Source organism: Motacilla alba, chromosome 19 (genome assembly GCF_015832195.1).
Source record: "Motacilla alba alba isolate MOTALB_02 chromosome 19, Motacilla_alba_V1.0_pri, whole genome shotgun sequence".
In the NCBI taxonomy this organism is placed as follows: domain Eukaryota; kingdom Metazoa; phylum Chordata; class Aves; order Passeriformes; family Motacillidae; genus Motacilla; species Motacilla alba.
Genome location: NC_052034.1, coordinates 3696057 through 3722212, shown reverse-complemented (window position 1 = coordinate 3722212; position 26156 = coordinate 3696057). Strand labels below are relative to the sequence as shown.

The 26156-nt window shown below is 63.3% G+C and overlaps 2 protein-coding genes across 4 annotated transcripts in view; one reads left to right on the top strand and one right to left on the bottom strand.

The window, feature by feature from the left end:
* Positions 1–508: 508 nt before the first annotated feature.
* Positions 509–4458, bottom strand: BHLHA9 (basic helix-loop-helix family member a9). The gene is made up of 2 exons (XM_038158414.1): positions 4431–4458; positions 509–1556 (listed from the first exon to the last, which is right to left on the bottom strand). The coding sequence occupies exons 1-2, from the start codon at positions 4456–4458 to the stop codon at positions 820–822; spliced, it is 765 nt and encodes a 254-aa protein (XP_038014342.1). The 3' UTR covers positions 509–819.
* A 936-nt stretch (positions 4459–5394) lies between these two features.
* ABR (ABR activator of RhoGEF and GTPase) overlaps positions 5395–26156 on the top strand; it is a 37812-nt gene continuing 17050 nt past the window's right edge. The window contains exons 1-6 of one of the 3 annotated variants that reach the window (XM_038157974.1): positions 5395–5701; positions 19174–19358; positions 23835–23939; positions 24414–24599; positions 25005–25112; positions 25711–25771. In XM_038157974.1, the coding sequence (XP_038013902.1) occupies positions 5395–5701; positions 19174–19358; positions 23835–23939; positions 24414–24599; positions 25005–25112; positions 25711–25771 (952 nt within the window). Of the gene's footprint in view, positions 5702–14464; positions 14718–19173; positions 19359–21759; positions 22147–23834; positions 23940–24413; positions 24600–25004; positions 25113–25710; positions 25772–26156 lie in introns of those variants that run through there. The other 2 variants (XM_038157975.1, XM_038157976.1) reach the window with 2 other exon arrangements.

The following is a 26156-nucleotide window of genomic DNA, read 5'->3' as shown; positions in this document are numbered from 1 at the left end:
AATGTCCTGTCCAAAAACCTGCCAGCTGTGGTGTATGTGGCTGTAAATCCCTGCCTGACTCCTGCAGCAATTCCAGTTTGCTGAGCCTTGGGCAGGAGAGAGCCCTCGCAGCTGGTCCAAGCTCTCCAAGCCAGAGGGAAGGGACAAAAGGGACCTTTTCAGTGAAATTCCCCCTTCCTCCCCTCCACGGGACTTGGCTGGGAGCTCGCTATTGGCCTGTCCCAACAGAGCCACTTCCCCGGGATCAGAAGGAAACGGCAATTGGATGGGTGGGTTTATGAAAGCCGACATCTGTCTCCCCTCCCGGCCTCGCAAATCTGCCAGGCACAAACGTCTGCAGCAATGAGCTTAGCGTCAAAAGTGCCAGGGCAGTAACCTTTCCCTGCTCCTGCTCCCCTCCTTCACCGGCGGCAGCCAGAGCCACCCGCCAGCCGGGGGCTTTACGTGATCCCCACGGCCCATCTGTCCATCCCACACATATTAACAGCCACTGCCCTGCTGCTGGGTTTGTAACTCGTGTTTTCTCGCGGAGCAAGCAAGAGGGAATAAATAACAGCGGAGATCAGCAGCAGTGAGACCTCGCGACAAGGAGCACAGAGCTGGCTCTTCCAGAGGACTTCCCACCTTTCCGCAGAGGGCAGACACGCAGCAGGGTCCTGTACGGCGTGTCGGGGACTCTCTGAGCCCGCCAGCATCGCGGCTGAGCTGCACATCCAGCAGCGCTTCTCTCCCCCGCCCGGCAGTCCCCTCCCGCTCCCCCCATGTGTCCCACGGCTCCGTTACCTTCCCGGCGCCGCCCTGCCGCCCCAGCCCGGCAGGTCAGTGCGTGGGGAGGCGCTGCTGCTGTCCCCAGCCCTGGCAGTAGCCCGGCTGCCAGGGGACGGCCCCGGGCAGGGGCTCTTGCGGGCTGCCCGTGAATGGCTGCGGGCCGGCGCCGCGGAGCGCGGGCTGCGGGATCCCGCCGGGGCAGCAGGCGGGGCTGGGCACGGGGCGATTCTCCTTCGGGCTCTCGTAGTGATGGAGCTGCCTCTGGGGGGAAAACGCCGCGCACAGAGGGGACGGAGGGCACCGTGTCCCTGCAGAAACGGGCTCCCAGGGCAGCTGCGGGCGGCTGCTCTTCACCCCCGGCTCCTGCGCGGGGACCCCGGCCCGGGCGCGGCACTCGGAGTGGGCGCAGGGCCGGCAGCAGCCGGCGCCGTGCAGCGACAGCGACAGAGCCGTGATCCTGTTGATGGCTCTCCGGAGGGTCGCGATTTTAGAAAGCCTTTTGCCACCGAGGTCGTGCTTGAGGGCCAGCCGCAGGGCGTTGAAGGCTTGGTTGTAGTCCAGAATCCTCTTACGCTCTCTGACGTTGGCAGCCATCCTCCTGGCCTTGGAGCGCACCGGCCTGCTCCTCTTCCTCACCTTCATCCCTTCCGTGTCCCCCGGGCTGGCGTCTGCTTCCCTGCCTTGGGACACCCACAAACCCTGCCTGTAGCACGTCTGGGGTGCTTCCCTCGCGTCCAGCTCCTCCTCGGAGCTGTCGGGCTCTGGTCGCCCTTTCCCCATGGCAGCGGCTCGGGGGAGCGGGAGAGGCGCTGCTGTGATCCTGCCTCCTGGGAGGTGTGGGTGACACTCCTCCAGGGACAGGCAGCCGCCTCTAAAAACCTTCAGCAGGGCTCGTCACGTGGCTGCCCGACCCTCCTCACCTGCCGCAGGTGAGGCACAGGGGGAGAGCCCTGCCTGCCCCCTGCTCTGAGCAGCAGGCACCAGCGCTGGGGTGGGATGCTCACAGGGCCCCGAGGAAAGCACCTCCACCAAGCACGCGTTGCTTCAGTGTCTGCTGAGAATTCGGGCGCTGCAGGAGTTCCCCCGTGCTGCTCTGCCCTCTCCTCTGCTGGGCAGGCTGGTGGCTCACCCTGGGACAGGTCATGCCAGGGTTCTCCGTGGTGCTGGGAGGCAGAGCCCTGAGGGGCATCACCAGCCTGGCTCTTCCTTCCCCCTGCTCACGGGTCCTGAGCACCTCTGTTATTTCTCAGCTGAGGGGAACTGAAGCACGAAATGGTGCCATTGCTGGGGAAAATAGCGAGTCTTGTGCTTGGGTACAGAAGACACGGTCCTGGTGAGCTGAGAGCATCCGTGGGGACAGGGGGAGGTGGGTCCTGAGCAGGAGCAGACCCCTGCAGGAATGTGCAGGGCTTGGCACGCCTCTGCCCTGCGGAGCAGGAAGCAGGAATGTGGCAGGGGGGATCAGGGCAGGTGATAAAAGAGCTAAAGTGCTACCCGCCTCCAGAGCCTTCCTGTCCCTTCCCAGCAGCCTGGGGGCAGAGCTGTCTGGGCTGGCGCTCCCGGGTCTGCCCGGCACTTAACTTGGGGAAGACGGTGCTGAAAGCAGCTCCTTGTTTCCTGCATCCCCGAGCTGGCGGGATGAGGGGCTGGCCAGGTGCAGCGGGTCCCGAGGCCATGGGCAGGGCCAGGTCCCCAACCTCTGAGCAGTGGGGGACAGCCACGCGTGTTTGCACATCATCTCATTAGCGAGCAGCTGCTAAATGCCTTCCTGTGCGAGGGGTAGCGCTTTGAAAAATGGCCCAGGAGTGGTTCTGACAAATTGTTGGGGTGTCTGGTGCAAAAGCAGAGCCCTGGGAGAACGTGCCCCTCCCTCCTTGATCCATCCCTTCCTATCCGATCATCCCAGCTCAAGTTTGATCAATAGTCACAATTAGTGGGGGGTTATTTGTCTATTGCCCTTCTCCTCTCCCGGCTCTTTGAAGCTGGAGCTAATTTAGGTGCCTCTGCTCCAGGAACCCAATAAATCAGGAGCCAGGGCCTCGGGGACAGGGGAGGATGAGGCAGCAGGACTTCAAAGGCAGGTGAAGCTTGCAAATATCTTTGAGCAATCACCTGCGCTCACTATGACCCCCTTGTTCTCCCCAGCATCCCTCTCACCTCCCAGTCTTTCTCTGCCAGGAATGGAGGCTCCCCAACCACTGGCTTGCCCAGCGAGCTCAGCTTGGGTGCCAGGGAGTCTTGGGAACACTTGAGTGCCAGCAGGACATAGATGTCAGACCCACCTAGAGACGTGCCTGTCTGAAACCCAGCTGAGCAGGACAGATCCCTGCCATGGGGATGTTTCTGCTGGTGCTGGAGGTCAGGAGGAGCAGTCCAGAGCAGACACAGAGGTGCCTGAGCTGGGCACAAAGCCACTCCCAGCTGGGTGGTGCCTGGGCAGGTGCAGCAGTCCCAAAGCTGTCCCCATCCTACCCACAGCCCCCGGGAGATCCTTGGGAAGCACTGCCAGGGCTTCTGGGTCTCTGGGCAGCCCTGGCTGCAGGGATGCAGCCCCAGCTCTCGGAAGGGGGCAAGGCCAGACCATAAATCACGGGGCATCTGATGCCGCCTGCCACCTGTAATTAGCACATCCCGCTGGGCCATCCCCACCTCGTCCTGGGCGCTTCCGACCTAGGTGCCCATTACAGGCTGGGAGGTCAGCAGGAACGCCCACCCAGCCCTGCTCCCCCGGTCCCTGCTGATTTATCACCGTGTGCTGGAGAGATTTATGGGCTGAGATGGGGAGCCACAAACGTGTTGTGAGGCTCTGCTGGGCCCGTCTGCCTGACAGATGATGAAAGAGCTGTAATTATCTGTCGCCACACATATATCAGGCCATTCATGGCACTCCCCAGCCTCCAAAAAGGGGTTTAGCCCCCGGGGACTCCCCACCTCCCAGCCTGTGTCACTCTGGACTGGAGCACTGCTGAGTGCTGGGCACCTGCCCGTTGTCACAGCTCCCATGGGTCCCACAGCCCAAAGGTGTGTTTTGGGTGTGCACCCCTAGCAGTGCTGCTGAGCCAGGCCTCAGCTCCTGCAAAGAGCCCTGGACTGGCTGCCACATCCATCCAGCACCCCCAAACTGCCGATGCTCCCAGGTGAGAGCTGCTGGAGCCATCTGGGAGCACAGCCCTCACTGGAGGTCAAACCCTGATGGCCTGGGGGGGCTGTCCTGGCACTGTCCCAGCACTATCCATCCTTCTCGGGAAGGCTGCACCGGGAGGAATGGATGTGCCAGAGCAAAGCAAGGGAAGGATGAGAGGCGGGACAGGCGTGCAGGGAGGTTCCTGGTGACAGGGGAAGGAGGAGGCTCTTGCGACACTGCCTGGGCCCGCGGGTAAATAAATAGGGCGCTTTGTTCCTGCTGGGGCATGGCCAGGTGGCACATGGGACACGGGCTGGTGAGTCATCCGTGCCCAGGCAGCCACCCTGCAGGGCACGGGCGGAGGCAGGGGCAGACACCGAGAGGCCTGGAGGCGCCTGTGGGTGGGATCCCTGCTCCAGCTCCAGGGAACAGCCCTGCCCTGGCACAGGTGAGGAAGCCACATCCTGTGGAGCAGGAGTGAGCCATGGGCACGTGCTCAAACACAGCACGTGTGGCAGGCACTGGGCAAAAGGCTTACCTGGGACTTCACAGAATCCCAAAGTCATTCCCGGTGGAAAAGCCTCTAATCAAATCCAAACGTTAACCCAGCACTGCCTTGTTACCACTAAACCACTAAATGCCACATCCTTGTTTTTTGAACATTTCCATCACTTTCTGAGCAGCCCGTTCCAAAGTTGGACCATCCACTTTTCCTAATATCCAATTTAAGCCTTGAGGCCATTTCCTCTTGTCCTGTTCCTTGTTCATTGGGAGTAGAGACAAACCCCCACCAGGTTACACCCTCCTTTCAGGGAGTTGTAGGCCTTCCTTGCCCCCCAGAGGAGCCTGTGCATGCTGCTCCATGTGCTAGGAATGGCTCATCCATCCTGAGACCAGCAGGGCTGGCAGAGTTTCACTGGCCAGAGGATGAGCATGGGACACACAGAGCTCTGCAGTGAAGGCCAGGGCATGTGGCAGCTGTGGAAGGCACAGGAGCCTTTAAGGCTCGGTTGTTCCTAGCTCGGGGATCTCCCGGAGCACGTGGGATGGATTCTGGCACTAGTTATCATCTCCTTATTGCCCTGAGCTGCCGGCACCGGGCATTCCCTCACCCGCATCCCCGTGCCCGCAGCTCCTCGGGGAGACCCGGAGAGGGCACTGGGACTCTGTGAGCTGCAGGAGCGCAGCAGGAGCTGCAGGAGCGCAGCACCCGCACCCCGCTGGTGTCCCCATCCCGTCCCCATGCCATGCCATGCCATGCCATGCCATCCCATCCCCTCCGCCGGTCCCCTCCCGCTCCCGCCGCGGGCCGCAGCCGGGGCCGAGCCGGGGGGCGGTGGCAGCGCTGCCCCCGCCCCGGCGGGGCCGTGCCGTGCCGTGCCGAGCCGAGGCGGGGCGGGCCGGGGGCGGGCACCGACGTCAGGCCCCGCGGCGGCGGCGGCGGCGGGGGGCGGAAGGCGGCGGTGCCGGGGGTGGGGGGAAGCCCGGCTTCGGGGCGGGGGATGGCGGCGGGCGAGGCGGCCCGGGCGGACTTCGCCCGGCACTGGCAGGCGCAGTTCCCGGGGGAGCCGGAGCCCCGCATGGAGCTGGGCTCGGTGCGGGCCATGGAGCGGGAGCTGGAGCGCTGCCGCCGCCACCTGCGCCGCCTGCAGCGGGCGCTGGCCGAGGAGCGCTTCAAGGTGGGATACCTGGAGGCGGCGCTGGCCCGGGCCCCGCCGCCGCCGCCGCCCGCCGCCCCCCGCCCCGCCGGCAGCTCCCCGGAGGGCGGCAGCGCCGGCAGCTCGGACGCGGAGGACGCTTCCTCGGCAGGTGGGTGAGGGGGAGCCGTCCCCACCCCGCGCCCCTGGGGACGAGGGTGTCCCCAGCCCGTGCTGCGGCCCCGCCGCACGGTCAAGGGCGAATGGACACGGCCGAGGGCATCCCCGGTGCTGCTGCGCTGCCGGGCCGTGCCCGTGGCCCCGTGCCGTGCCACGGGTAAAGGCAATCCCGAGCCCCTGTGCCATCCCTGCCACCCGGCTGGGACTCGGCGCGGGAGCCCCAGCGTGTGCCCAGCACGCAGCCAGGAGCACGCCATGCTGAAACATAGTGGAGAACGCCCAAAGTCCTTTTGCCATCCCCATCGAACAGCTGATGCCGGCCCCTGTGCAGCCCCTGACCAACCACTAAGGTCACCCCAAGGCCCTGTCTCCTCCCTGTCCCACTCCCAGGGACATCCCATCCTTGGGTGTGCGAGGAGGGGCGGTGGCTGGCCAGTCCCCTGCAGCTGGCTCTCGGTGATGGGCCAGTGGCCCACGAGTCACCTCTGGGGCTGGGACCTGCACAGGAGTCATTTCCTCCTGGCGGCGTGACCTGGCTCACCTCTGCTCAGGTGACACCCTGTGACCTCCTGCGGGGAAGTCCTGGAGGCTCTAAAGCAGAAGCATGCCGGGGTGGTGACATGTCCCGGGGCGTTTTTCTAGGTGGATTGAGGACAATGTTATTTCGCAAGTGCCTGGCTGTGCGGTGGCACTGAAGGCACAGCCAGCTAGCGCTGTCAGCCGTCACACTGTCCTACTTCCAGCGGCCTGGAAGTTGTTATTGCATCAGCATTAAACCCGGTTCAAACACAGTCCTGGCAGCTAGGGAATGTCACTTTTAATGCTGCTAATTCCACAGACTTGAGTTAATTTTGTTCTTGCTCGATTGTTTGGGGTGGTGGTTATCCCCCCGAGGCCGTATCGTGCTGGTTTAATATTGCCTGGAGAGCAAGTGCTCTGATGTCAAATTATGCTTAATATTTAGTTCATTTATATTTATTGCATTAGTCTGCAGTGCTGGAGGAAGTTTCCACTTCACCTTCCTGAGCTGCCTGGAGGTGAAATGGCCAAAGTACGTGGCTGCTCTCAGTGTTGTCACCGTGCTGTGCCAGGCTGCACGTGTGAGTGTTTGTCCCGCTCTCCAGTCGGCCGTGGGAGCCTGTGCCCAGCCCTGCAGCCAGGAACAAGGACCTCGGGAATGCTGCCTTCAAAGGGCTGCTCCAAGCCCCTCTCCAGCTCCCAGCAGCAGGCACGGGCTGTGGTTCTTGGAGAGCAGCTCTGCGGCTGAAGTGGCTCTCGAGTGCATCAGAGCGACCAAGCACAAATCCTTGTGAATTACACTCAGACCTGTGTTTTGTTTATATCTGGGTTATGCTCCTGGATGTTTCCATAGCCAGCATGGTGCAAGGCTGCTCTCGGCTTGGTGGGTGATGTTAAAGGGGCTTCCCTTAAGCACAGCACAAGCCCCTGAGGGTCCTGGCTTCACAACTTGGAGGGGTCCAGCCCTGCACCACCCTTTGCAGCTGGTGAGAGTGAGTCTTTTGGCAAGACTTTGAAGTCCAAGGTTGCATCAGCTGTGGTTGAATGTGGCCTCTTCCTCCTCCTCTAAATGGATCTTCCTCAGGGTCAGCAGCTCCAGCACTCATCAGAGGAGGAAGCATCCCCTCTGCTGTGTGCCTGGCTCCTTGCCCCGTGACACGGCTGGGCTCTGCACGGACGGCTGGGCTCAGCCCTCCCCAGCCTTGTCCCAAGCCTGTCCTGAGCCTTTCCCAGGCATCAGCATTTTCTTTGTTGGGCGTTATAAGGGCCCCTGTGTACAGTGCCTGGGCTGACATTGGAGAGCAGAATTTGAGTGCAGCAAGAGGTGTGTGGTTGTTGCCTGGATCCCCCTCTCACGGACAGTTGGTTAACCCGGTGCTCCTGTTGTTTTCTTCTCACTTCTCTATGTTTCAGATGCAATTGAAAATTCATGATTGTGGTGCTGTTTGCTTTCCCTGCCAGCACTCTGGTGGTGTGTAACCCAATTAGTGCTGCTCTGCCTGGGTCCCTCAGTATTTTAATGTGAGTGTTGGAGCTTAGTGGTGCTGTGCCTGTGGCTGAACGCAGCCAGTCCCCAGCTGTATCAACCCTCTGGACAGCCAGTGAAGGAGTGTTGAATATCATCTTTATGGGAATTACCAGGGAAACACAGTGTTTTCCTTTAAGTAGCTTGTGATTAATCTGATTTAAAGGGAGGAAATCTGCAAGATGCCCGTCTGCGGCTATCGGCGCGTGTGACAGCCAGATACACGATCCTGGCATCCGAGATAACGCCTGTGCCAGCTCTCCCGGGACCAACAAAATCTGAGCGTCAGCGAGCAGATGGCTCAAAACGAAGCGTGGAAAGGGCTGAAATTCCCCTCATCTTGGCCCTCACCTGTCCCTGTGGCTAAACACGCAGCTGGCCTCGCAGCTGAGTATGCGCGGTGCCGGGCTGAGCCGGGGTGCAGCGGCGCTCAGGCTGGCTGCTGCTTCCATCTCCTCCCGTTTGCCACGGAAGGGATGGAGGGCTGTGGGTTGGTGCCAGCCTGGAGAGGGTGAGCTGAGCAGGAGGTGGTGCTGGTGGCCGAGAGGAGGACGTGGCGATGCCCGGTGGAGATGCTTTGTGCCCAGCAGCCAGGTAGCGCAGAGGTGGAAGCGACTCGGTGCTGGGTTTCCTCGCTTTGTCCTTGGGAAGTAGAGAAAGAGGCTGGCTTTGCCATGGAGCTGGAGCTCCTCTGGAGGGCTGTGGGTTTGGGAGCCCCTGAGCTGCCCTGTGCAGTGCCCTACACCCCCAGAAATGTGAGCTTTAGGGCGGGGAGAGTTGGCATAGCTGGAATAGTCCATGATGGCGTGAGCTGGTGGATCCGGTTACGGCAGGATGCTGAGGCTGTGAGATGTGCTGTAAGTGAATCCCCAGCCCTCTGTTTAGCTGGAATTACAGTTTCTCTCAAGGAAAGATTCTGGAGTCACATGGGCTCTCCTCCTCACTCTGCTGCACTGCCTTCACTGGTACCTTGGGAATGGGAAGGGAGCTGCCAGCAGCAGCAGGGTCCTGCCTTGGAGGGCGGTGAGCACAGAAGGGCAGCGGTGTCAGGGTGTGCAGCAGAGGGCTGAAATGGGAAGGGACCCTGGGGCATCTGGAGTTCCTGTGGCATTGGCCGCCTCACCCCTGCATGCCCAGATGGGGGCTGGATTGGCATGGGCGTCGTGCTGGGGGTTCCTGGCATGATTTGAGTAAAGTCAGGGCTTGTTCTCGCTACTCCATCGCTGCTTGTGCTGCTGCTGCAAAAGTGGCACCTCTGTCTGTCCCAGAAAAACTCCCTGCAGCTGTGGAGGTGATGGGTCAGCTCTGTCCAGCTGTCCCGAGCTGCACTTAGACCCTGCTTGTTCCTCATCCCTTTCATGGAATATTCTGCAGAAGCAGAATAAAAGATAGTGAGCAAAGTCCAGAGCTTGTCCTGGTGCATCTCCTTCTGCCCGGGGCAGGTCATGGTGTGCAGGAAGGGAAGGAATGGTGATTCCACAGCCCAGGGAAGGTGAAATGTTGCATGGTCTGTGCATCCATCTGTGCTCCTTTAGCACCTGGATGAGATCTTGGTGCCAAATCAGGGAGCTGCAGTGGGGGCAGTTGTGTCTCCCCAAGAGCCCATCTACCACCTCTGTGTCTTTGTATTGGGTTTCTAAATTTTTACTTTATTGTATTTCCCCATTGTTAGAAAGTGCTTGTTTGGCTCTGAAGAGGCTGAAAGTTCCTCCTCTGGCTAGGGCAGGCCAGGCAGAGCCTCAGTGTTTAATTTTAACTGCTCAGGCAAGGACAAAACCACAGAGTGTGTGTGTGTGTGTGTGTGTGTGTGTGTGTGTGTGTGTGTGTGTGTGTGTGTGCCTGCTGGGGACCTTTGAACTGTCTCCATCTGCTCTGGGGCCCGACAGCATTTGAGGAGGTGATTTCTCTCCACAAACCCCCCTGGTGGCATTGTGACAGCAGCCCCTGAGTGATGGCAGGCTGCTTCCTCAGAGTGCTGCTGCCTGAGCTAGGGACTGCAGGGTTAACTCTGGCACAGGTTGTCGCTGTTAAAGATCATAAATAAATGTAAAGTTTATGAGGCTGAAAAGCCTTTGAGTAGAAGAGTTGAAGTTTAAAGCTTTAAGTGAGAGCAGTAAGTGCTGCTTGTTGGAGTTTGCCCTGTGATGGGCAAACAGTGAAGGGCTTGTAAAGGAGCAGAGGGGAGAGCTGTGATCAGCACTGCCTGTGGGCACCACCATGGCAGCAGCTGCACCTGCTGGCTGGGGGAACAGCCCTTCCAGGTGCCAGGGCCCTGCAGAGGAGCAGGATGGCTGCACAGAGGGCTGGGGGTCCCTGTCTGTCTTGCTGGGCAGGGGTACGCCCCTGGCACACAGCGGTGCTGCTCTCATTAGCACCGAGATGCCAACATCCCTCCTGGAGGAGGTGGGTCAGGATTCAGCACCCCTGTGCATCCCTGTGTTCTGGCACCTGGGCACGGTCCCCACGGCTGGGGTTTGGCCCCCAGAATTTGGGACAGAGCCGATGCTGAGCTCCCCCAGCTCGGCAGCATCCAGGGCTGGGCAATGGTGCTGGGGATGGAGTTTGCCCTTCAGTGCCAGCAGTGCCACGGGCTGTGCCCACCGTGGGGATGGGCACTTCAGCGCGTGGAGCTGCCCCCCAGGCTCACAGTGGGTGATCAGTAGGCCCAGGTAGAAGCAATGGCAGCAGCAGGGCAGGCAAGAAAGCCTCATTAGGTGGCTGGATAGAGCCAGAAGTGCCCTGCGGGGCCTGAATACATTTGCATTGTGAGGCTATTGAAATCTGGTTGGCGTTTGTTTTCTTTCTGTTTCCCTGGGAAGACACTTCTGTGCAGCGGGGCTCTTTGTTCTTCGGGTTCCTCCTCCCCTCCTGCCCACAGTTGGGATCCCAGTGGATGGCTCTGCTCTGTCTTCTGCTGGGTGCTATCTGCTGTGGCCAGCCCTGCAGCAGTGATCACAGGGGGAAGCTTTCCTCTGTGCTGGCAGGGAGTTCATGTGCTCTTGGCTTACAGAAAGGAGCCTGCGTTGGCCAGGGCAGCTCACTCAGTGTCCATCCACCCCAGAAAGTGGCACCTGTGCCCCCTTGGTTCGTGGCATTGCTGGATTTTCCTCCCACTGAGGTCACCTGGAGCAGTGGCCAGGAGCCAGCCTGAGGGAACACACAGAACTCACCCCATCCCCAAGAGACATCTTGGAGCAGGCTTGGCTTTCCCACCCCGAATGACTTGATCAGTGTTGCTAAGCAGGGTAACTGGTGTGTGTGGAGCAGTAGCAGCAGCACTTCTTGGCTCCCTTGGCTGTAGCCTGGCCAGCCTAAGCAGAATCCCAGAGGACTCCTGCAGATCTGCCTCCAGATAAGTCCCAGCTGTAAAGTTCAGGGATTGTTTGAAGATCTGGCAGATAGGGAGACCTTTGTGCTGGGATGGGGCTTTCTGCCATGGACAGTTTTTGTTCCATGGGTGATTTTTGGTTTTTGTTCCATGGGTGATTTTTGTTCCGAGGCTGTGAACCAACACCTCCTCCTCCTCGTCCACAGCTCCTGTGCTGGGGAGCAAACCTGGCCCAGCCACCTCAGCACCAGGGCTGGGGAGAGGAGCAGCTGAGGGCTCTGGCAGACCAGCCACAGCTGCCTCCCTCTCGGGAGAGAACCACGGTGCAGTAGCTGGCCCAGGCCTTCCCCTGAAGTGAAAGGTTTTTTGTGACCAGCCACCACCTTTCATTCCTTCTCCATCTGGTATTTTGAGAGGCTGGGGCAGTGCTGCTGTTGCTGGGTTTCTGCCCTCCTCCCCATGCTTGCTTGGCTCTGGCACCCTGCCTGGCAGTGCCCTGAGGGCAGGATGCTCCAAGTGACCTCCCTGTTCCCCAGGCACCTCTCAGCTGTGCCCCAGTGAGCACAGACCTCAGGGTTTCAATTCCACTGGGAATTGATACTGGGAGAGAAGTTTAGTGCTGGACTGAGGGCCCGCTGTGCTCCTTGGCAGGGAGGCTGGAAACATTTTCATTTACTCCTCTCTTCCCTCTCTGCAGCCTCTGGCAAGGGGAGAGCTGCTGCTCTGCACCAGCGAGGGTGAGCCTGGACCTCCCGAGAGCCCAGCAGAGCAGGCACTGGAGGAGCAGGGGAAGCCAGGCTCCCCTCTGGCATCTCCCACCTCAGCCCCAGGCTCTGCAGGTGGAGAGTCTGGCTGTGCTCCTGCCGTGGCTCCAGCACACCGAGGTTTTCCCTCTCCCAAACCAAAGCACTCTGGCTGCTCTTCCAGTCCTTAACTTCTTTAGCCACTTGCGTGGTGCTGTCCAACCTCAGCCTCCCATTTTACCCCTCCTGTGGGAAAACACCCCCAGTGCTGGAGGTGCAGGTGGCTCTGGAGCTGCTCTCTGGTTGCCACCAGCCCTGGGTGCCCACCAGCAGCCCGTGCCCAGCTCTGGGCAAGCCCTGGGGCTCCTGCAGCTCCTGTGGCTGCGACGACGGGAGGACTCTTGCACAAGAGCCCAGAAATAGCGATGCGTGGGCTGGCGGGCAGGGGCTGGGCAGATGCCAGGCAGACAGCCAGACACCAGGCAGGCTGTGCAGGGCTGGCTGTGGTGGGGAGGAATGGTGGAGCTCAGCTTCTCCCGGCTCTTGCCGCAGGGATGCTCCCAGCTGGAGCTGGGGGCGGGTGGCGGGGGTTGAGAACATGGTTGGCAGCGTCTCCTCACCCAGGACTGGGCTCTGTCACCGAGGGCTGATGGGTGCCAGGGTGGGGGTGGGTGCTCCCCCCCAGCCACGGGGAGAGGAGGGAGGTTCAGCTGCTTTGCAGGTTTTGAGGTTTTGTTGTTGTTGTTTTTTACAAAGGTGAAAAGAATATGAAAACCAAACTAAAAATACCGCCCAGGAGTTTGGTGGGGCTGGTTAGTGTGGGCTGTGCAAGGCCACCTGCCTGGGTTAGTGGTGCAGCACAGGGTGGCCCTGGCTTGGCCTTCCCAGGACACTCACCCAGCTGTGGGGCACTTGCCTGCCTGGTCCTCCTGGCCGTGGCACTGCCAGGACCTGCTGTGTGGTGTCAGGCTGGGGGTGGCCAGCCTGGGGAAGGCTCCAGGAGGTCTGGCAGCTCATCCAAGTGCTCAGCTCATGGCCTGTGTTGGATAAAGAAGCAGATGTGCAAAGGGGGCATGGAGAGGCTGGTGCCGTGGGTGGGAGTGGCCAGGAAGTGTGTCTGGCTGAGGGAAAAATGTGGAAAAGCCCCTCCCTGCCTGTATGCAGGGAGATGTGCACAGAAAACCAGCTGCCTGCTGCCCCCGCGGCTCTGCAGCCATGGTGCTGAGGGTGAGCAGCTGCATCTTGTGCTGGTGCTGCTGCAGGGCTCCCAGGGCATCAGCGGACTGTGGTTTCCTGCCATGAACAAGGTTGATGCTCTCAGCTGAACCACCACCACCTTCCTGGCTGAGCCTCGGGCTCTGGGGGTGCAGGGGTGTGGGGTTTGCTGTGGAGATGGAGGAAACTCTCCATCCGTTCAGGGGCAAAGTGAGGACACGCTCAGCTTGAGCCAAAGCAGGAGCGAATGGGGGAGTTGGTGGGGATGGACAGCAGCAAAGGCTGTCACATCGTGGCCACCCTTGGGCACTGCCCGTGCTAATGTCTTGGGGACAAGGGGAGTCTCAGCTCCCCAGAGTACCTGGGATGGGCAGGGGGAGGTGGGAAATGGCAGCTGTAGGGCTGCACCCTGTGCCCCTGACTCAGCAGCCTGACTCACAGCCCGTGGGTGCAGGGCTCTGGATGTCCTTGCCATGCCAGGCTGCAGCCCCCAGGCAGGCAGGGCTGTGCTGGGGGCAGCAGTGGCTCCTCATCCTGGATGCCAGGTGCCACTGGCTCCCTGTGCTCCAGCCACGCTGAACCACTGCTCTGGCGTTGCTGTGCTCCCCCAAAATGCTGCATCCGAGCCTATTGTGGACATCCCTGGGAGTGGCAATTAGGCGGTGGCAGGGTCCCCTCAGGTGTCCCACTGTCATCCTGGCACTTCACGCCCCGCCTTCCCCGTGTGCCCGGCAGAGCATTATCCCTCCTGCCCGGCTCCATCTGGCCGCGGTGCCGCTCCAGGTCCTGGCCCAGACCGAGCCCCGCGGGCAGGACGCGGCCGAGGGCGCTGCCAGGGATGGTGCCCGCCCTGCCGGGACGGGGCAGCGGTGCCGGCACAGGCTGAACCAGGGCACTCTTTGCACTCGAACGCTTGGCTGGCGCCCTGACATATTGGGGTTGATGACTCTGGCACTTCGTATTTCCTTTGGCTACACGCAGCTGGGGAGGGTGGTTTAACCCCTGCCTGCCCACGTCCTGCTCTGCCAGCCCCACTTGTGTGGGGCAGGGCTGCTCCCGGCTCCTGCAGGCCCTGGTTCCCAGAACCAGGGGAGCAGGGCTGGGAAGAGCCCGTGTCCTTCAGCCGTAGGTATTTGAGGGGCTGGGGAGGTTTTGCCGTGCAGTGGGCACAGCATCCCCAGGGCACAGCAAGGAGGTGACACTGTGCTGGAAGGGTGACGGAGCCAGCACCCCCCCATTTCCCCCGGTCTCCTTGAGGTGGCCGGGGATGCAGCCGCACAGGCTGCTGTGCCACCCCCATCCCCTCCTTGTCCTCCTCCTCCTCCTCGCCGGTCCCCAGACCCCTGCGGAGGGTCGGCGTGGCTGCGTGCGGGGGGACGCTGAGCTCGGCTCCCCCCGGCGAGGCAGGGGCGGGAGGCGGGACGCGCTGCCATTGCCAGGCGGCACCTCCTTCCCTGGGCACCCTTGGCAGCAGCGCGGCCGTGTGCCCGGGCAGGCGGCCGTGTCCGGCTCTGCCATCCAGCCCCCGCCCGGGCCCGCGGCCCCCGCCTCCCGCCCGCGCCCGCCGCCTTTGTTGTGCGATGCGAGCGGGCTGAGCGCCGGCACAGCCCTCCGAGCATGGAGCCGCTGAGCCACCGCGGCCTGCCTCGCCTCTCCTGGATCGACACTCTCTACAGCAGTACGTGGCCTGGGCTGGCGGGGGGGCGAGGGGGGCGAGGGGCTGGGTCGCCCCTACCTGTTGTGTAACGCTGCGTCGCGCTGGGCAGGGATGCTGCGCCCGGCAGCCCGGGCAGGGGCTGGCGATGCTGCCAGGGGGTTGCGCTGCCCTCCGCGGGCATCCCGCATGCCCTGGGGTCGGTCCGGCATCCCCCAGGCTCTGGGGAGCCGCTGCCTGCTCCGGGGGCTGCGTGAGCGGGGTGGGTGGCGGTGGTCCCAGCGCGGGGGGCTCGCCGAGGCTGGAGCTGGTCGTTCCCGACAGCCGGCAGTGCCCGCGGGGGGCTTTGGGGATGGGGATGGTTTTTGGCCCCAGGTCCTATCGCTGTCCCTGCGCGGCGGTGGGAGGGCACCTCTCCCTCCTTCCCTCCCTCCCTCAGCCGTGATGCTCGCAGCGAGCTCCAGGCGCGGTGCCGGTGCTGTGGCAACGCGGTGTCGGTACCGGGGGCTGGCAGCCGGCGGGGCCGGGGGCGTCCTGCAGCAGCCTGGGGCTGCGAACCCCCCGGTCCCACGGACGGGCGGCAGGGAGGAGTGAGCCCCGGAGCTGGTGCTGCTCTCACGGCAGATGTGAGCCCCGGAGCCGGTGCTGGTCTCATGATGTCTCAGCGGAAGCCAGGGACGTGGCCGGGGCATGAGGGGCTCGGTCACAGGGTCCCCGTTGTTATTTTGGGGCGGCGTTGAGCTGCGTGGGCATCCCGGGGTGGGGTTTGGGGTGCGGTGTTGGGCTCGGAGCCTGGTGCTGGTGGGGCAGCGGGATTTGGCACGGGTGCGTGGGAAGGTGGGACGCTCCGGAGCATGCTCCATGCATGGGTCTGGCATCTGTCATGCCCTAGAGGGAGCAGGGGCCGCCAAGGGGCGCGTTGTGCAGGGCTGAGCCCCCTCCTCAAGTTTTCCAGCCCGAAGGCTCTGATGTCCACAGCCAGAGGCCACATCCAGCAGCAGCAGCCCCGGGGGCTGGGGTGGCTGTGAGGGGTTTGGGCTGGAGCCCAGGGGCCACATCCAGCCCCAGCCTCTGCACCCTCCTGCCCAGCCACGGCATCTCTGCAAAGCCATGGCTCTGCCCTCCCAAATCCTGCTCCAGCTGCCCTCCCCAATATGTGGGGGAGGCTGCCTGGCATGCCCGTGGTTTGGGGGATGCAGGGCAGGGTCCAGCCTTCATCATCACACTGGGCACAGCAGTGATGGTGTGGAGGAGAAGCCGTTGTGTTGAGCAGAGCCCCACGGAGCAGGTCCGAGGCCAGCTCACACATCTGTGTTGTCATGGTGAATTTTCACCCAGGCCCAGGGAAACTGCGGTGTTTCCCCAAAATCTCACAGGCTCTCTGTGGATGTTGGGCTTTTCTTGGAAGTGGGATGGAATGGGAGAGCATTGGGCTGTGCCCACACACTGACAGGGTGTCAGGGAACAGCCGTGTCCAGCTGGAATTGCCACCCTGAGCTGCTGTGGCTGCTGTGTCCGGGCTGGGCAGGAGCCAGCTGCTGCCTCTGACTGAGCTCCCTCCTGGGGACCATCGTGCTGGCAGTAGCCTGGGTCAGCCTGGGAAGATGTGGCAGAGCAAAAACATTCTCCTGGGGAAAATAATCCCTCATGGGGATGTGTTCCTGGCCCTGTCACCCTGCTGGGGCCATGTGCCAGCTCACAGGGCCTCTGCCCTGATGGGTGTCAGCATCCCTTGGTGCAGGTGGGCTTGGGTCCAGCTCAGGGCCCTGGGGATGTCTGGGGTTGGGGTTCAAGGCTGTTTCATGTCGGATTGTCCTTGTCCCCTAGAGTGGCTCCCCTGGGCCAGGCTTCCTCCCTGCCCTCACTCTCCATGCCTAGGGTGCAGCAGGAGGATTTCCACTGCTGCTAAAAATCAGGAGCAAAAATAGCACTGGGTTTTGGCACGGGCACAGAACAGGCTGCAGGGGCAATGCAGCTGTGGGGGAGGAGGGAGGGAGATGCTGGGTTTGGGCTTCCTGGGTGGCACAAGCACCCCACAGGCAGTGAGTGAGACACAGGGGACAACCTCTCTGTGTCCCCTCGCCCATCAGTGTCTCCCTTGCCTGTCCTGGCTGCTGGGTGGTGCTTGGTCCCCTCCCTGTAGCAGCTTCTGGGGTTGCTGGGGAGGTTCCTGTGCCCAGGCTCCCCACGTGAGGCCCCTCAAATTCTGCGCAGCCTCAGGTGGCACAGCTGGGGCTGTGGGGACATGGCTCTGTCCTGGGGACAGCTCACTCAGGGTCTCTTTCCTTGTGTGCCTGTTGGGCTCTGCCTGTAGATCTCATCCCCAGGTCTGGTCTGGGGCTGGGATGAAGATCTGCTCCGACAGGAGCCAGGCCATTCCTGCATCCCTGCAGGCCAGTCCCTTCCCTCTCCATGCCACCTTCTTCCCTGCCCTGCTGCAGGTGTCACCTCCCTGGTCCCCAGCTGCCTCGTTAACGCTGTGTTCCTCATTACTTGCATGCTGAGCCGCCCCACCTGGGTTGCCAGCAGTGCCACAGTGACAGTGCCACTCTGGGTGTCCCTGTGGTTAATCCTGGAGCTGCAGACCTTGGCCGTGGTGGAGGGAAGGCCGTGGCACCTGATGGCCTCTGAGCTGCTGGGGACCATCAGCTTTGGCCCCTCTCTGCTGCCTTGGCTCCCCCTTAGACCCCACCTGATGGGAAAAGGAGCTTGGAGGAGAGTTTTGGGTTGCTCTGGGGCATTCCCAGCCTGGGGACAGTCCCTGGTTGAGGGGGTCAGAGGAGCTCTATGGGGTGGTGTCCTGGGGAGTGGCCACCACGGGGGACACCAGTGCTAATGAGCCTTGTGCTGCCGTGCTCCTGGATGGCGCTGGAAGCATCACAGCTGGGGCCTGCCCAGGACAGGAGAGGTGATGGACATCCCACCAGGAGGAGGCAGGGCAGGTTAGAGCCAGGGATCCTTTTTTCCTGGAATCTGAGGACCAGGGGGTGTTACTGGGGAGGGGCAATCCAGTCAGCTCCTGGGTTGAAGGTGGCCCCACAGCCCCTGAGGGATTGTTATCAGCTAATTGCTGAAGAAGTAAGGTCTGAGAGGGGCTGTGGTGTCCTGGCAGAGATGGGGTGCATCTGGCCCATGTCACAGCTCCCTCCAACCCTTCTCAGGTACAGGATGGGACTCCCCATCCCTCCCCACTGGCACTGGCAGGGCTCCTGGCCTGAGCACGCTTTGCAGCGCTCTTTGATTTAAAGATTTATCCACTTTCCCTAGGAAGCAGGATGCAATATTAATGTACTGAGTGGGTTGGTGGGAGCCAGGGGAGTCCTTGTCCAGGATGGCCAGGGCCGTGGGGACATGGAGAGGCAGCGGTGTGGGGTTTGGTCTGGGGTGGCTGCTCTGACCTCAGTGCACCCTGTTGTGGCCAGATTGTCAGCTGGGCTCTTAGCAGGGGTGTCCCCAGTGTCTGTGCCCAGGAAGCCAGCGGGGATGTGGCTTCCAGGGATCCATGGGGCTGCTGGATGGGAGGGAAGTGAGGGGGTGCTGTTGGATAAGCCCCCTGCCTCTTTGGGAGCTGCAGAGGGGCTCCTGGCCGCTAGCTTGGGGTGAGGGGTGCTGGGTACACCCCACGGCAGCCCCTGCCGCAGCCGGGCTCCCTTCCCCCTCCCCTTTGTCAGCATCTCGGGGCTGCTGCAGCCACCTCTTCCCGCCGCCACCGAGCCGCTGCCGTTCCCATGGTAACGGGTTAGGATGTACCCCGGGCCCCCGCTGCGCCCCAGGGCCCCGCTGCGGACCCCCCCGCCTCCCCCCCGGGGCTCTGTCTCCCCAAAATGCCTTCCCCTGGGCCTTGGCTGATGAAGGGGGTTTGGGTCAGCGTGGGGCACCCAAAAATGGATGCTGTTCTGGGGGGGGGCTCATCTTCCGCTGGGAATGCAGCCCCCCTCTGTCCCCCATCGGGGAGGGAACGGAGCCCTTCTGCCGGGGGGGTGGCACTGCCCTCCGAGCCGTGGATCCTGGCACGCATTTCCAGCTCTGAGGAGTGTGGGCATGGGCAAGCGAGGAGGACAGGAGGACGGCGGCCGTGGCTGCCAGCCCAGCCCGTCTGTCCCCGGGGACGGCACAGGGATGGTGGCCGGCGGGCAGGCAGGGCACGGCCACTTGCATGGGGCTGGAGCGTCTGGCAGAGCAGCTGTCCCTGCGCAGACGAGGCCGCCGGGGCTCTCGGTTCCGTGAATTATTCAAATATAGGGAAGTGTGTCGAGCGGAGGATGCCGCGGGGCCGAGGATGCTCGCTGTGATGTGTGATGTCTTCTTGCCTGCTCGCCTGAGCAGGCAGCGGGGCTGGCCTGGGCTGCCCGTCAGTGGCCCTGGGACGTGGGGTCAGCTGCCCGCGGGTAGCCACAGGCTGGCCTGGGTGGCCTCGGTGCCGCACGGTGCCCCTGAGCCGTGCCTGGATGCTCACGGCCCCCCTCTCTCACCCCGGCAGACTTCAACTATGGTGCTGACGAGTACGACGCCGAGGGCAACGAGGAGCCCAAGGCGCTGCCGGAGGGCTCGGAAACCATGCCCTACATCGATGAGTCGCCCACCATGTCCCCCCAGCTCAGCGCCCGCGGCCAGGAGAGCGGGGACGGTGTGTCACCCACGCCCACCGATGGCCTCGGCACAGGGGTAGGTGCTGGGGGTCGGGGCTCTGGGTGTCCGGCTCGGGTGCCAGCGGTGTTTGCGGTGCTCTGCTGCTGCTGCGACCTGGGCGACTGTGCCCGGCAGCCCAATTTCAGCTGGCCGTGGCAGTCTGGGCGCCGGGGAGCGGCAGTTCAGGGGATGCCGTGCCCGTGGGACACGCTGTGTCCCTGTCCCGCAGTGCCACGCGGGTGGCGGAGCCGGGAGGGGATGGGCTGGCCGGGAGCGGGGTCCCGGGCCGGGCTGCTGGGGGCGCGGAGTTCCCGGGTCCCCAGCTCCGGGAGCCCTTGGGGACAGGGCACAGCGGCTCCGCCGCGCTGCCGGCTCCATCTAGCGGCGCTCGGGGACCAGTCACCGGCAGGGGAGGGGACACAAGGCGCCCCCCTCGCTCTGCACAACTTAAATGTAACCCCTGCTGTTCGCAGCGCATCCTTGGGAAGCGCTCTGGTTTTCCAAAAGAGGAGGAATGCCCGGAGAGCTGCGGGGTGGGATCCAAAGGGAAAAAAGTGGGTTTTTTTTCCAGGATGAAAGTTTCCATAAAGCCCAGGAGCGGTGGGGTCCAGGCAGGAGCCTTGGCCCCTCGGGGTGAGTGCGGGGAGGAGCTGCACGGCCCCGGGCTGGGGGATCCCCGGCGCTGCCGCTGCCCGCGCCGGGAAAAGTGAAGTTTTATTTTTGTCGTGGAAAGAGTTAAGCTCCTGACCCGGATGCTGAGGCAGAAGAGGGAGAGGTGTGGCTTCCTCCCCAGGGTCGCCCTGCGCAGCATCGCCGTCCCGGCACCCAGCGCCCCTGGGGAGGGAGAGCAGGGTGCTGCCTCTGCCACCGCCTCCCGGGGCTGTCTCTGAACCGCTCGGGCTTCGGGCTCCCTGTCCCCCCAGCACAGCCCTTCGACCCCAGCCCTGACACTCGGGGCTGGGCTCTGAGGCCAGCAGGGACAGCAGAGGGTGGCTCTGGGGACAGGGCTGGGGGGGAAAATGCTGGCAGAGGGGTGTCCCTGAGGGCTGGTGGGGCACGCTGGGTCTGGGCACAGGCAGGGACGATGACTTGGTTGTGACAAACAGGACTGGGAAGTGTTGGAGCCCGGTGCCAGCTCTGCCTCCCTCTCTTTATCTGGAGCTGCTTGTGCTGGGGCTTGGCAGAGCTCCCTCCAATACCAGCACAGTGTGTGCAGCCCTGCGAGGGGCACAGGCTCGTGCTTGTGTGGCTGGTGGCACAGGGTGCCAGGTTCAGCCCATTGCTCTCCTCCAGTGAGGCAGGACTGGTGGCGCTGCCTTTGAGAGGGCTGGCTTGAGGAGGTTTCTGGTGGTGCATCTCATCTTGCAGGCTCCTGTCACCGTGTCTGGGGCCTGTGACTGCTGCGTGCAGACATATCTTAACCCTCCCCATCCCACCGTGGGATGTGGTTGTGGTGTGGAGTTGGTGTCCCAGCCCCTGCTTGGGTACTGCTGGGTTTGGACTGTGGGCAGCATTCCCCTGGACAGGGACCATTCCCCACTCTGGGGACCTGGCCATGCTGGGCAGGGTTGTGGTGCAAAGGCTGAGCTGTGGCATGGACACAGGGCTGGACAGGGGCTCTGGAAAGTCCCTGTGTCTGTCTCCCTGCCCACATCTCACAGCAGGAGTTTGTTGCAGGCTCAGATGGGTGCAGGGAGAAGAGATGGCTCCTGTGGGCAGAGCACATGCAGCCACTAGTTCCCCTTTTGCTTCTGAGGAGCCCGGGGGAAACTGCTGAAGCAGCTCTTGCATTAGTGTCCCCTCCTCCAGCCTGCTCTTGCCGTGTTTGCCAAGGCCCGCAGTGTCCCTCGGAAGCGCCGCAGCAGGGCTGCTGTCCCCATGTCCCACTGGCCCGGGGCTCAGGCTGGGGCAGCGCTGAGGTGCCAGCTGGTCCCTGCGGGATGTGCGGCAGGTACGTGTGAGCACACCCAGCCCACACTGTGACACTGCCGCAATCCCCTCTGGGGCACGGAGAGCTCAGGTACCTCCTGGGGGTGCACAGCCGGGTCCCCGTGTGGCACCTGGTGCTGCTGCTGCCCTCCAAGCTCACTTCTCGCCGGTGGCAATCCCCATGGCCCGGCTGTGCCTTCCCACGGGACACGGGGGTCCAGAGGGCTACGACAGCAGGGATGCTCTCCCACTGCCGGGGGGCAGCGCGGGGGGCCTGGCAGGGGGGACCCCTCCCCTTGCCGGACCCGCCTCGGCAAAGCCGCCCGGGGAAGGCGGCTGCCGCTCTCCCCAGCCTTGACCACGGGCGGGCTGCGGCGGCGGAGCAGCCCCACCTCCATCGCCGGAGAGCATTTCCTGTAGGAGCAGGGCGGAGCGGCGGGGCCGGCTGGGGCTGGGGCGCGGGCAGCGGCCCCTGCAGCGCCCGCGGCCCCGGGGCCGAGCGGAGCCGGCCGGGAGCGGGGCTGGCCCTGCGCTCGCTGCGCTGCCGAGCCCGGAGCCGCCGCCGCCGCCGCTCGGCAGCCGCGCCGGGAGCGCCCGGGCCGCCGGGGACTGGGAGGCCGGAGCTGGGTCAGGCTGGAGCACCGGGGATCCCATAATGGCTCCTTTCATCCCGCGCTGGTGGCCGGCGTCCAGAGCTGAGTCAGGCTGGGACGGCTCAGCCGCGTGAGCCCCTTGCCTGGAGCCTTGTGGGGTCCCCGCTGGCCCCGCCGCCCGGCCGGCCATGGAGGAGGAAGAGGAGGCCATAGGGTACCTGGATAAAGTGCTGGAGGATGAAGATGACTCTGAGCCAGGAACCCCCACCAGCCCCGTGTCTCCGTTTTCGGCCGGCGACAAGGTGGGCAGCGGGGGGACGCTGCTCCCGTCTGGGCAGCGGGTGTGGGGACAAGGGGCATCTCGCTGGCGCCGGTGATGCCCAGGTGTTGGAACGGCTCCTGGGGCGATGCGGTGGGTGCTGGCGGGGGGCAGAGCTGGGAGCAGCGGGAGCATCGCTGTGGCCCCACCACACCCCCAGGACTGCCTGTGGCCCCCTGGCAGGGCTGTGCCAGGCTCCAGGTGTGGAGGGCTCAGAGTGGGCTGTCCACCCAGCTGTCCTTCCAGGGGGAGTAGGGCCACACGTGCTGCGGGGTGGGAGCTGCGGGGCTCGGCAGAGCTGGCACCGGATGCTCAGGAAGGGGCTCGTTTTGCACTCTGACCACTGCTCGGCTGTTGGCCGATTCCCACACTCGGCCACCAGAAACCCCTAAACAGTCCCAAAACAGAGCTGGGGGGTGGGCCAGGGGAGACCCCTGTGCTGGCAGGTGCAGCTCAGCATCCTTCTCATGCCCACCCTGCCAGGGTGCCTGGGTGCTGGAAGAGGGCTCTGGCCCTGCTCTTCCTGGGGTCTCCTGCATGGGGCAGCCACAAGGCCCTGACTAAGAGTCACTGCTCTGGGTCATGGGGGTCTGGTTGACATCGTCCCCGTGGGGTGCGTGGGCCCTGAGCGTGGCTGGGCCCCTTATCTGCTGAGCTCCTGCGCAGGGCCCAGGCTGGGGAAGCAGGAAGAGCCCGTGACTAATCTGTGGCAAAGAGCCCACGAGCTCCTAGTGAATAAAAGTGGCCCCCCCCTGCACACCCTCCTGCTGTGCTGGTCACCATAGCCCAGCCTGAATGGGGCAGCCTGGCAGGGTGGACACTCCGGTTGTCACAGCAGCGCCCAGGGCCAGCTGATGGGCACTGGAGTGGGGCAGAGAGATGCTGGTCCTCAGCCATGCCCACCTTGGGGCTGTGCCACCTCCCCTGGCTCAGCGGCCTGGGCTGGCATGGCAGAGGTGAGACACGACCAATGTCCCCCCCAAACCATCCTGAATGGCCCAGAGGGATGCCCCCATGGCTCTGCTTGGCCCCTGTCTGGGTGGCAAAGCCTGGTCCTCGAGTGTGATTTTTAAGAGGAAAGGCCAAGGTGTGACCAAGGATGGTCCAGGGGCTGGAGTGTCCACGCCTGGGCACTGGCAGAGCCTCGCTGAGGGTCCCAGAGCCTCTGGCCATCTCCCTGCCATGAGGGTCACACCACAGGAGCATCAGTGCTGCAGCAGACCTGGGTGCTGGGACATGCCCCGGTGCCACTGGGCAGTGCCTGCTGGGGTGGCACTTCCCAAGGGAAACCTCAGCCGAGGGAAAGGGTGGTGCCACATCACGTGGGAGCCCCGTCCAGCGCCAAGCATGATTTCACTGGGCGTCTCTGGACTCTGCCCTGGGAGAGTCCTGCCATGCCGTGCACCATCCTGGAGCGCTGCCAGCGGCACCGGGCTCGTGGCCAGCCCGGAGCAGGGAGGGGAGAGGAGCCAGCACAGCTCGTGGCTTTCCCAGCTGGCTCCAGATGGGCTCTGCTGCCCATCGGGCACATGCCCACGCCTTGCCATGGAGCTTCCCGACACTGGCAGAGACTTGTGCCCACGTGGGGATGCCAGGAACGGGCTGGTGGGATGAGGGGTCTCCTCCTGTGCCACTTGCTGGCTTAGCCAGGCTCCTTGCTGTGTTCCTCAGGGCGAGCGGGATGCTGGCAAAGGCCTGGAGATGCGGAAGTTGGTGCTCTCTGGTTTCCTGGCCAGCGAGGAGATCTACATCAACCAGCTGGAGGCCCTCTTGTTGGTGAGCACAGCCCCCAGACTGGACAGCCCCTCCAGGGATGGATGGATGGATGGATGGATGGATGGATGGATGGATGGATGGATGGATGGATGGATGAAGTAATTTTTTCCTGGGTGGCTTCCCCCAGCCACATCAGCCTGAGTGGGAGCAAAGCTCCGGAAGCCACGCCAGGGCCAGCTTTGCTCTGTCTACCCCCATCTCACTTCTCCTGCTGCCCATGTCCCTGTTGGGGACATACTTATAACCCTGTTTCCTCCTGTGGACTTGCTGACCTTCACGGCGAGACGCTGTTGCACAACACGGGGTCACTGCCGCTGCGGGGAAGTCCGAGGATGATCGAGCCTGGAGTGCCCCTGGTCCAGCTGCCAGCCTTGGTCCATCTGTCCTGGGCAGCCCGCACTGCCAGCTCAGATCCTCCTCATCCCCAGTGTCCCTCCTCTTAGCCCTCATCTCCAACTCTCCCTTTTTTGGCAGCCCATGAAGCCACTGAAGGCCACGGCCACCACGTCGCAGCCTGTCCTCACCCTGCAGCAGATCGAGACAATTTTCTACAAGATCCAGGATATCTATGAGATCCACAAGGAGTTCTATGACAGCCTGTGCCCGAAGGTGCAGCAGTGGGACAGCAATGTCACCATGGGCCACCTCTTCCAGAAGCTGGTATGCACCTTCCCTGGGTCTTGCTCCACTTGGAAGAGGAGAAGGGCTGGAGTTGTGATGAGTTTGGAGTTGTGATGCCCGCACGGTCTGTGCCCATGGATGCCACGACCATGCTGGGGACAGGAGAAGGAGAGGCCAGGTTGAAGGGCTGCAGCTTCAGCTTCTGCTGTCCAGCCACTTGTTATCTCTCTGCTGGATTTTGGAGGTTTATGGAAGCACAGGCTGGGCAGGAGCTCCACCATCCTGCCCTGAGCAGGAGCCAAGCATGTGACCCCCAGATGGCTGAGTGTCCTGCCAGGAGGGGACAGCTCTGGGCAGTGTCACCTCTAGGGCTGCCTGACCCCTTGGGTGCTGTGGGGGGCTTCAGCACCCTGCTGGTGCCTGGCTAACCCCCACTCCCCACAGGCCAGCCAGCTGGGAGTCTACAAGGCCTTTGTGGATAACTACAAAATCGCATTGGAGACGGCAGAGAAGTGCAGCCAGAGCAACTACCATTTCCAGAAGATCTCGGAGGTGAGCTGGGATGGGCCTGTGCCAGTGGGACAGGGCTGTGCCCAGGCTGTCCCTGCACAGGGCAGAGAACACTGTCCTCGTGGCTGAGCTGACCCTGCCCCTGGAGATGCTGTCCCTGCCCTGGGGACTTGCAGGGACTGTCCTCAGGGGTTGGGCCACTGGGGGCTCTGCTGGAGGGCCGTGGTCTTTCGGGCATTGCAGGAGGTTGTCCCCACCTTGTGCAAGCTGAGGTTGGGCTCAGCCTGTGCTGTCCCCACCCCATGCAGTGTCAGTGGGTGCTGGGCATCTCCTGCTGCCTGGAGCTCCGTGCCTGGATCCCTTTCAGAAACTGGGACCTCCATGGCTACAAGCCGGGCCCCCTGCTCCTGTTCAGCTTGGTGGCATCACCACCATGTCCCAGCTGCTGGGCACAGCCAGAGCTGCTCCCAGCCAGGCAGGAAGCCACACTCCTTCACCCAGCACCCCTGTGTGGCCTCCAGCACGGCCAGGCTGGGGCCAGGGGGTGCAGGAAGGGTGGGGGGTCCCCATGACCTTGAGCCATGACCTCCCCCCCAGCCCAGCCCCCGCGGGCTGTGCTGATGGGCCTTTCCCTCCCTAGGAGCTGAAGGTGAAGGGCCCCAAGGACTCCAAGGAGAGCCACACGTCCGTCACCATGGAGGGTACGGCGGGCGTGGGGAGGGGGGCGCAGCCTTTTGTGTGCGCGGGTGAATTACCGAGCCCTTTGTGCGCCTGGAGCCGGCGGGGATGGGGGGGGGTCGCGGCTCTTTAGGATGCTGGGGGCGTGCGGCAGCCCCCCAGCCCCTGCCCAGCGCTCCTCCCCGCCCGCGGCGGTGCCGGGAGCCGTGCGGAGGAGCGGCCGGAGCGGTGCCGCAGCCGGGCTGAGCGATGGCTGCGCGGAGACGGGGCTGCCATGGAAATCCTCGTCATTGTCCGGCTCTGCTGTAACTGCACCTATGGTGAGGCGAGGGGGGCGGCTCCGCTTGGCGGTGCCGGTAGGGAGGGATGCCGCGGGGTCTGTGCCGGGCGGGTGGAGGTGCTGCGTCG

Excerpts from the sequence above, each read along its gene's own strand:
- BHLHA9 (XM_038158414.1), bottom strand. The coding sequence starts at position 4,458 with ATGACTTTGGGATTCTGTGAAGTCCCAG. Across the intron at positions 1,557-4,430 it reads GGGATTCTGTGAAGTCCCAG|CCGCTGCCATGGGGAAAGGG; the intron begins GTAAGCCTTTTG and ends CGCTCCCCCGAG.